This window comes from Leptosomus discolor, chromosome 7 (assembly GCF_034619465.1).
Source record: "Leptosomus discolor isolate bLepDis1 chromosome 7, bLepDis1.hap2, whole genome shotgun sequence".
Lineage (NCBI taxonomy): Eukaryota > Metazoa > Chordata > Aves > Leptosomiformes > Leptosomidae > Leptosomus > Leptosomus discolor.
In genome coordinates, this window is record NC_141397.1 from 10,665,075 (window position 1) to 10,674,951 (window position 9,877).

General features: G+C 48.6%; 1 protein-coding gene across 1 annotated transcript; it reads right to left on the reverse strand.

Annotated features, from left to right (window-relative positions):
• Nucleotides 1–8,074: 8,074 nt before the first annotated feature.
• On the reverse strand, nucleotides 8,075–9,537 carry HOXA4 (homeobox A4). Its single transcript, XM_086468140.1, has 2 exons — nucleotides 8,943–9,537; nucleotides 8,075–8,403 (listed from the first exon to the last, which is right to left on the reverse strand). The coding sequence occupies exons 1-2, from the start codon at nucleotides 9,535–9,537 to the stop codon at nucleotides 8,075–8,077; spliced, it is 924 nt and encodes a 307-aa protein (XP_086324266.1).
• Nucleotides 9,538–9,877: the final 340 nt, after the last annotated feature.

Consider the following 9,877-nt stretch of genomic DNA (forward strand, 5'->3'; position numbering starts at 1 on the left):
TGTATGTAGTGGGGAAACTAATTAATTCTTAAGAAAAGTAACTTCTTGACGTGTGAATACCTTCCACAGGGTGTGCTTTGGGAAGGCGGAAGGGGGAGTCTGCCTAACTTTATGATGTCCCGGATCGCAGCTGAAAATTATTCCCTTCCGCCGATTTCGGAGAAAGCTTTCTTTGCTCTAGTATCATGATTACGAGTTTTCAAGCACAAATTCAAATGATCTTGCGAGTCACAGACGCTACATTTCCCCCGCGATTCCATGTATTGCTTTGTTCCTGTTCCTGGACATTCAACATTGTGTTCTATTACCTCGATGATTTAGAGACCCGAAACACTGTTTCTAGCAGAAAAATGTGGAATTTATCAGTTGGTCTGCTACTGATTTTTCTGTGCTTTATACACATGGCTTCGAGCTGAACTGAAATTCCAGTCTCCGTAACAACAAACAGATCTGAGTTCATAACGTGCCTTCGTTGAGAGACCCTTTGTGCCAGCTCTGGCATTAACAGCCGCTCTTAGCATTAATGCTATTTGAAGTTACCTTCAATATAATTAGATTTAGAATTCTTACTGTCTTTCAAGTTTACTTTTATGCCAGTTGCTAAGAGGTAAGCCTATCACTCCCATGTGGAGATTAAATGGGAATCACCGTACGGTGTAAGTATTTATTTCCTCCCTTCCTCGAAAGATTTGAAATCTGCTGGGACGCAGAGCTGTTTACCTACATCTGTGCGTCTGATAGAGATAAAGTTGGTCTTTGATCACTTCCAAGCAGATAAAAAGAGTAGAGCTATCGACTGTGCCCTTGTGGGAGAAGTTCTGCTCAGAATCAGATGAGTCTGCCAGTACTGGGTCCGTTAAGGAATCCCAAATACCTCTGCACGCAGTGCTGTGGGTACATGTCACCGGAGGAAGATTCCTCCGTATTTTGGCTTTTAATTCCCTAACACAAGCGTGAACAGACATTTGCAGCGCCTTTTTGTAGTTAAGATTTAAGCAGCCCATTAAGCCAACACAAAGAGCCCTTGTAGTCCTGTAATTTATGGCCGCTTTTAAAAGGTAGTAAAATACACTAATTGTACACCAGTGTCCAAAAATAAGCAGGTAAATCTAGCAGGAATTTGAGCTAATTCCCTGAAATCCACCCCTCTCGGCGGCCGGCATAAGAAAATGGTCACTATGAAAAGCATCACGTTTCTGCTGCCAAAGGACCAAGCACATCAAGGACTCCAGCAACTCTGAACCACCACGCACTGACCTCAGCCCTGTGCAAAGCAGGCCAGGCCAGACAAATACCCGAAACTTATTCGCGATCCATTCTGGGGCATACACTCAGACAAAAATCAGGCTTTCTAACACCCCCCCCATGAACTCCACGTTTGCAGGACTGGCTGCGGAACTCCTGGAGGAGGAGGAGGCAAACAAACAAGCCGCGATAAGCCATTCAACACCGACATGGCTCCAACCCGCTCTCCCTCGCCTCGCTCCTTTGATTTGGGAAGGAGCTAAGAGTGGACAAAGAAATTCTCAGCCTCTTTCGCTCTTCAAATGACTTTGCATCCTTCCTGTCCCCAATGCCTTTATAAGGATGGCGATCACTCAGGTCCCGTACACTTCTTTGTCTGCCCAGACACGCGCATTCACTACCCACGGAAGATGAATAGAGCCAATCCAGAAAAAAAATTCCAGCTAGGTTAAATATTTATCACAACAACAACAACAACAACAACAACAACAACAACAACAACAACAGTCTCATTCCATCAGGCTTGTTCTGCATGCAGGTACTAGGCAAATGGCTTTCTTACAGCTGCGATCGGCGCACAAGCAGCGGCCGCTTCCCGGCTCTTACCTCCTCCAGCTGCGCAGAGTTGGGCTGAAGCGCTCCCAGCTTCCACCGCCCCAGCCGAGAGGCTTTTTTTTTTTTCGGGGCTCCCTGTAAACAAGCAACAAACAGTGCCTTACCGGGGGGTGCAGGGGGAAGTATTTTGCTCCTTCACAGGCAATACATGGTTTGCCGGGTGCACTGGGAGAGCCCCGAAGCGGGACGGGTAGGGATGGAGCGGGCGCAGGCTCCCGGCGCGGAGCGTGGGTTCCCACCCGGGTGAAGAGCACGGAGAGCTGAGAAATAAAAGCGTGTGGTTGGTGTTGGTTGTTGTGGGTTTTTTTTCCTTTCCCGTAGACAGCTATGCCTTCTGTCTCCAAGTGTTTGGAAATATTGTCATTCCAAACTCTTGTTACATGAATGTCTGCTTTATTTTCCTCTGGGAAACCTTTGTTTAGGATCATTTAATCAAGAACAGACATTAAACACAAGTCGTGGTGTTCATCTCTGCTGAATAAAACGCGGAAAGTGTTCCAGTTTAAATGCGGGGCGTATTGTGGTTGGGCTTTTATTCAAACGGTTAGCCGGGGCCCGATCCTGCCACCACTAGCGCAATCAGAGACTAACAATTGACCTCACTGAAGCGGGATCGGGCCCAAAGCGCCTTTTTTTTTTTTTTTTTTTTTTTTTTTTTTTTTTTTTTAAATCCACACTGAGAGCCATTGAAGTAGGGAAAAAAATCTGAACGGCTTCTCTTTCCCTAAAATAAACAATATTGCACAATCCAAAAAGACAATAGTCAGATTATCCATATACCACTTACTGAATCGAGTTTACATATGAATTTGTCAGATATAATAATGTACCCCCCGTATTCATTCTTGCTAATAAAAGCCATCTAACGCATCTTAAAATTGTCAGTAAATGTAAATGTTAATAATTAAATAACACAGTTCTTGCGGAAGGGTGTCATCTGAGCCTTGGAAATATTAAGTCTGTCTTGGGAGAACTTTTCGAGCAGAGACTTTGCTTTGGTAATTTAGCAGTCCATAATTACGCTAATAATTTTAAATTTGGTGTTGAACTCCAGTCTACATAAAAATCATGCAATAATAGCCTACTAAGCTGTTTATTGCCATCTCATAAATTTGAGAGCGCTGACTGTTAAAATCTACTGGCAAACACAAAAGAAAATGGAAAGTTCAATCTGCAATCGCAGAGCCCGGGCGCTGCTGCCTGGGGTTATTCTTAGCTCTACCTTTCGCTCCACTCGGCTCCAGTACAAGGGGAACCCCCTGGCATTTTAGGCTCAAACTCGTACCTTAGTCGTTTTGATCCTTAATCAATAGTCATGTTACAAATGGCAATAATCATCGATCAAGCGCGTCGTGACTGGGTTGCCCCACTCGTGTTAAATATGGAGCGTGTATCTGAAAACGGTGCCAGCTACTTTCTGTTATTTGTTTTGGAGCTGTTAAGTCACGCCACCATATTTAACACTGCCACAGTCCTTTAAACTATGCTGCTTCTTGAAAGAGTTGCTAAGTAGCAATAAAGCACTTTACAAAAGCTATGACATTTTTTTTTTAATTTGTTGTTATCCCAAACTCTAATATTCATTGAGGCACTTTAAGTTCGTACATAAATCGTTCAAACTAATGAGTCATAGAGAAATTCGCCCATGACTTTTCCTTTACAATGCTCACTGCCTTTCCATTGCTTTTTTGGCCCTGCATTAGGAGCCGGTGATTTATTAACGCCAGGAAAATTGAACAAAGCAGGTCCTCCTGCACCGTGGCACCCAGCCTTCCACAGTGTGAATTAGAACATTATCAAATGTGTTTGCCTCGGTAACACTTAATCACCAAAAGCCGTAATGTGACCGCAAGGCAGCTAAAACAAAGATTTAACATTTTTAAATATTAAACTTGTTAAGCAAATGCTCAGTAGACAAAGCAAGCACAAACAATTAAAGTCATCAAGCTAGAAATACACACTACCTACTTACCAACACAGACCCTACTGCTTGCTTAAGAAGTTTAGAATCTTTCAAGATAAATCAGGTGATATTTTTTTTAAGGAAAAAAAAAAAAAAAAAAAAAGAAAGAAAGAAAAACAAACTCCAGTAATAAGGAGTTGAGTTTCAGTTCTGAGAGAATCATTCCTAGTGAGGACTGACGGCCACAGATCCATTCCTGACTATCTGCATTAATTATTTAATGAGTCACGTGACCCTAAAGATTAAAATTTCAATATCTCCCCCAGAACAGACGCAACACCTTTATCTGCGAGCGCAGGGATCCTCGTACTCGGGTCGCCTAATCTCTGCTGGCTTTGACAGCTCCTCAGTTTCTAGGGAGAGCGCTTGGGCACTAATAACATGGGTTTGTCCCAGTCTGTACAGCGAGGTGGGGCAGATTTACACCCCCCCCCCGCACCCCCACCCCAAATTAGCCAATTGAACCCATATCCTCATTGTCTGCAGCGGGAAGGGGGGCTCTGAGAGCTGCTGGCAGGGGGACAGGGGAGCACCAGGGGCGGCACCCCCCGGGCTCCCCTCCGCGGGTCAGCACTGCCGCTCCGCGGGCCCGGGCGGAGCCAGGAGGGCTGCCCGGGGCCGGGGGGAGGCGGCCGCGGAGCTTCCCCTGCCCACGCGGGAAGCCCCGACCGCACGGGGACCCGCGTGGGCCGGGCTTGGGTACCCGCGGGCACGGTCTCAGGGCGACCCCCGGGGGGGTCCCACCCGGCCGCGGGCCGGCAAGAGCCTCGGCCTCCCCGCGGCCGAGACCTGGGAAGGAGGGGCCCGGGGCCGCGGCTCCTGTGGGGTGTGGGAACGGCGGGCGGGCCCGGGGCTGCCCGGATCGTGCCCCAGCGCGGGGCAGGGGGGGCTGGAGTTTCATGGCAAGCCTCTGCCTGTGTGAGGGCTCCCCCCGCCCCTTCCTCGTTTACAAACACCGGGCAAGAAGGCCACGGGGCGGCAAGCACCCTGAAGAAAAAAAAAAAAAAAAAAGAAGAAAAGGAAAAAAAAGTCCCAGCATTGGGTAATCCTCCAATGCAGGATGGCTCTAGTTATTAAATACCACAAGGCGCTTGTCACAGCTGAGTTCTCTGTGTAATAAAACACCAGGTATAGCAAGAGCTTGCAGCAGAAGCGAGGAAGGGAATCTTGGAAATGGAGCATTTTTCTTGGTGGGTGGAGGGGAGGTGGGTACCGGGGTTAACGGCGTGGCGTTCCCTGCGGCCAGCAAATTGACTCCGAGGTGGTTTGGTCTTTCTTTGAAATATTGACAAACTTCCACTTCCAGCGTTTTGGGCCGCGCTCGCCTTTGTGGGCAGAGCAGATAAATCCGTGTGTGAGAGACACTGGGAGAGCGGGAGAGAGGGAGGGGGGGAAGAGACATTTAGGTCCAAGTGCCGGATTAAAAAGAATACTGTCTTTAAAGGTCAAGGGTTTGAAGGGTCAGTCTGCTCCTCTAAAAAAAACAATTAATGGGATAGAAAATTTGTCCTCTCGGTGAACTCCCGGTTGCCTTAGCAAAGGGAGCACAATGCGAGAATTTAAACTGGACGATGTAATTTTCGAAGTTATTGTAAAGACGAGCGGTATCGGACGGGGAGCAGAGGGCTCCCAGCCCAGGAGCAGCGTCCCGCTCCCAGCGCAGGCAGAGAGGGAAGGGGAGGGAAAAAGGAAAAATTACCTTAAACGACGATAATCTGCCATAGGGTATTTTGCAGTCCGCGGTTCAATCTCCAGCAAGAGAGTGTACATTTTTTTAGCAGACAGCCAAGATGCTGTGTCTTTACACATGACCACTTTTTTTTTTTTTTTTTTTTTTTTTTCCCCGGGAAAATCCTTTGCGTCTTCACAGACTTTTCCAAGAGAATGCCTTTCAGAACCGCTGTTGAATTACAAAGAAGTATTTATTGTAGGAGGTGATTAATGATTCTCGCTAAAATTGCTATTTGCAGCGTGATTTCATTTCTCTTTACAATGGAGCAAACCAGGTTTATATGCATAGGCTGCACACTAAAGAAATCCTGCGTCGCCAGTTAATACATTTCAGCCGGGATTTTGCTCGATTGGGCTAATTTTGGTCCTAAATATATGGAGGGATTCTCAAGCAATAAACAGAATGAAGAGTTACACGCTTGCGGGTAGTAGTTACCTCACTTACAGCTGTATTTTTCTCCCTTTATAAGGAGGCAGCTGGCAACCCAGGATTTAGTAAACAGCAATATGTGAGTGGAAGCGTGCTTTTCAGGCCTGCTCCTTGGTGAGGTTTGGAGACAGCCGTGTTTGCTGAGGGTGTTTACAGCTGCCGCCTCTCTGATGCTGAACGTGGCCTGCCAGTGGCACGTTACATTTTTCTCGAGGACGATCTGTGTTCCGTGGCCAGGCAGGGATGCTGGCGATACCATCGGGGCCTGGTGCTACCTAACCCAGGGGGTGATGATGCACCCAGTCCTGCTGGCCTCACTCATGTGAAGAGAAACATTTATTCCAAAAATCCCTCTCAGATGTACTTGGGTAAGTAAATCAGTCTTGGCCTTCAGGCCTTCCCTGGAAGATTTACTAGCACTTGAGCTCCTTTCCAAGCCTTTTCCTACCCGGCTCAGTGCTACTCTGCTGTGGAAGCCCCGAGCAAAGCTTTCCATTAGCAGCTCAGCTTTGCTTGTGCTGCCTGGAAGCAGCGAGATGCGCAGCCTGAGCTGGAACCACTTGAACCCCATTTTGCCACAGTCGTTTCGGCAACCTCGGTCAAATAAACATCTTAAGTTGTACCCAAATTCATGTTTCTGCCGAGGCTCTCTCAACACATTTCGAAATAGTCTTAAAAAAAAAAAAAAAAAAAAAATACATGGAAACAGAAAAAGAGAAGGCAGCTTAGAGAAACTTTAGGTTACCGCCCATGTATTCCCCTTCAAAAGTGCTAGCCAACTGAGAAATCATAATCAGGCGAAAATGAACAAATAAATCACGACTGGCTAAAGATTTAAAGTGTTATCACAGGGAGTATGTGTGATTTCTCCTCCAGCAAAACCCGTCATGGGACCTTATTGGCTCCAAATGGAAGCGCAATTTCTCTGTAAAGCAGCTGAAAATAGTCGTACGGACGGCGATGGAGAGCTGGACTGATTCTGCCATAAGTCCGCTGAAGAGAATACCACTCACCTATGCAATGAAGCAAGATCTTTCCTCGTCCTACAGCGCTCTTTTCCCCAGCCAGGCAATTAGGAGTCAGGACGTTTTTCACTATGTTTAAAGCAACCATTACCTTGTTGACAAGATGAATCCAAGTTAAAACAATACATTAAACCGTTGTTTTCCCATTCCTGGTGCCAACACCAGCCAAGCACAAGGTGGACGAAACAGCACTGACTGGACTTGTGTTTCAAGCGTTTAATTCTTTTGTACAGAATAATCTTTATTACCAGCATTTGGCACTGTTATACATTACACCAAAAATCCACAAATTGTACATGGACCCAAACTATTTAGACGGTGCCAAATACGAAGACAGCAACAGCCTTTATAGCAATATTTCTTTAAATAAATGCAATAGGGAATGTGGAGAAAAACTAAGATCACAGCTACTGCGGGGGCTACACTTAAAACCAGTTAAGTTACTTTTGATACATAAAACATTTTCCTTTAGACAGCGTAAGGGGACATTTTTCGTAAGTCTCTAACCTCCCGTGGACGTGTTCGTTCTCTCTCCCATGTTGGTGTGTGTGCATACGTGCGTGTGCACCTTCACACACACATGCACACGCACGGGAAGCCACGAACACAACACGACACAGCGCTATTCAAGTCAATGCCTTACACAAGTGTCTCACGAGGTCTTTGCTTTGTTTTAACCGTCTTTTATTTTTAAAGTGTTCTCTTAAAAAAAAAAAAAAAAAAAAAAAAAAAAAAAAAAAAGTCCGTCTTAGGTACAGAGATTTCGTCCATGACAGCATCCAGCCCTCTCTTACATCGAGGACAAGAAAGCGTTTCCATAAATAGAATAAAAATGATGGGCATGGAACCATTATCTATACACAATGTAGACAATCGTCCGGGTTTTGGTTTAAACATGTGCCCGTTCTTGGGCACGTCTCGTCTTCCTTTCCTGCTTCTGTTTTATTTTACACAGTTGTTTGGTCCAAACGGCCAGCCTCCACCACGGGGCAGCTGGAAAACCCCAATAGATAGGTAAATATATATATATATATATATTTCAAAAAAAAAAAAACAAACCCGTATTTATAGCGCGGCTGCGTTGGGTGTAGCCCCATCGAGCGGATGGGGGTGGCCCTGTGTCTGTGCTTTGGACTGCTGGCTCAGTGTGGACTGGTTTGAGGAGCGCATCTTTGTGTTGGGCAGTTTATGGTCTTTCTTCCACTTCATGCGCCTGTTCTGGAACCAGATCTTGACCTGGCGCTCGGAGAGGCAGAGGGTGTGCGCGATCTCGATGCGTCTCCTCCTGGTCAGGTAGCGGTTGAAGTGGAACTCCTTCTCCAGCTCCAGGACCTGCTGTCTGGTGTAGGCAGTGCGAGACCTCTTGGGTTCTCCTCCGTTGTAATTGGGATTGACTGAAACGTGCACGCACAGGCACACACACACACGCGGAGGGGAAAGAAAGGAAGGGGGGGGGGGAAAGCCATGGAACATAATCATTATATAATAACTTGACACCAGGTTCACATAAGATACATAAACGGCAAGAAAAATTGTTTCACAGCCTATCGACAGTGGGGACAATCGAGAAGCAATAAAAAATGGTGATGGGCATTTGGGTTAGAAGAAAAGCTTCAAAGACACATGGCCCAGAGCCACTGCAGGGCAATTAAATTTATGGGGGCTATAATTACTGCCCTAACAGTTTGGCGTCTCGTAAATCTTTTGATAAAGGATCCCGGATACAAAAGGTTTCTCACTTTTTTTTAATTTTTTTTTTTTTTTTTTTTTAATTAGGAAACGCAGAGGGAGAAGGAGGGGAAAAAAAAAAAAAAAAAAAAAAAAAAAAAAAAAAAGCCACACACGCAAGGACCCATCCCGGCCCCGGGAGCACCCTCCCCCCTTCCCTCGTCTGCAGGCGCATCCCCACCTCCCCCTGGCAAGGGCAACTCACCCGTGCTCACATGGATCTTCTTCATCCAGGGGTAGACCACCGGCTCCTTCCCCTTCAGCCCGGGCAGGCTCTTGTCGGGCAGCAGCGGGCAGCCGGGCCCGGTGCCGGCCCCGGCAGCGGGGGCCGCTTCGCAGCGGCGCTGCAGGGCATGGCCCGGGAGCAGGGGCTGGGGCGGGCCGGGGTGGCCCTTGGCGGGCGGCGGCGGCGGCGGCGGCGAGGCGCCCGGGGGCGGCTGCTCGGGGCCCGGGGCGGCGCTGCCGGCGCTGCTGTAGCTGTAGGGCGCCTGGGGGTAGGAGGGTGCCTGCGCGGGGTAGAGAGCCTCGGGAGGCGGCCCCGGCGGCGCCGCGGGAGCCTGGTAGCCCGGTTCCCGGCGCGGCCGCGGAAAGTACTCGGGGAGCGCCGGGCCCGGGTGCGCGGCGTGCAGGTGCGGCGGCGGCTGCGGCGGCTGCGGCGGCGGCGGGGCGTGCGGGTGCGGGTGGTGCGGGTGGTAGCTGGCGGAGCTGCCGGCGCTGCCGCTGTGCTGCGTGTACTCCTCGCAAGGAGGGAATTTGGGCTCGATGTAGTTGGAGTTTATCAAAAACGAACTCATGGTCATTAATTTGTGAAGTGCAAAAATACTAATTTTTCTCGCGTTGTCGTTTTTCTGGGCTCGGCGAGGCCCCTCCCCTTCCCCCCCCCCCTCCCTCCCTTCCCTCCCTCTCCCCCTCCCGCTGCTGTCAAGTGCTCGCCGCTGCCAAAGTTTGGGCCTCCAGCTTCCCCCCCACCCCACCCCCCCGCTTCCCCGCCGTACTCCCCTCCCTTCCTCTCTTCCCACCCCTGGAGCGCCTACAACACACACAGCACACACCCGCACACACACACACACACACCCGCATCCCCCGCCACCCCATCACCACCTGACCGCCAGCGCCAATTACCACGCGGGGCCGCGGACC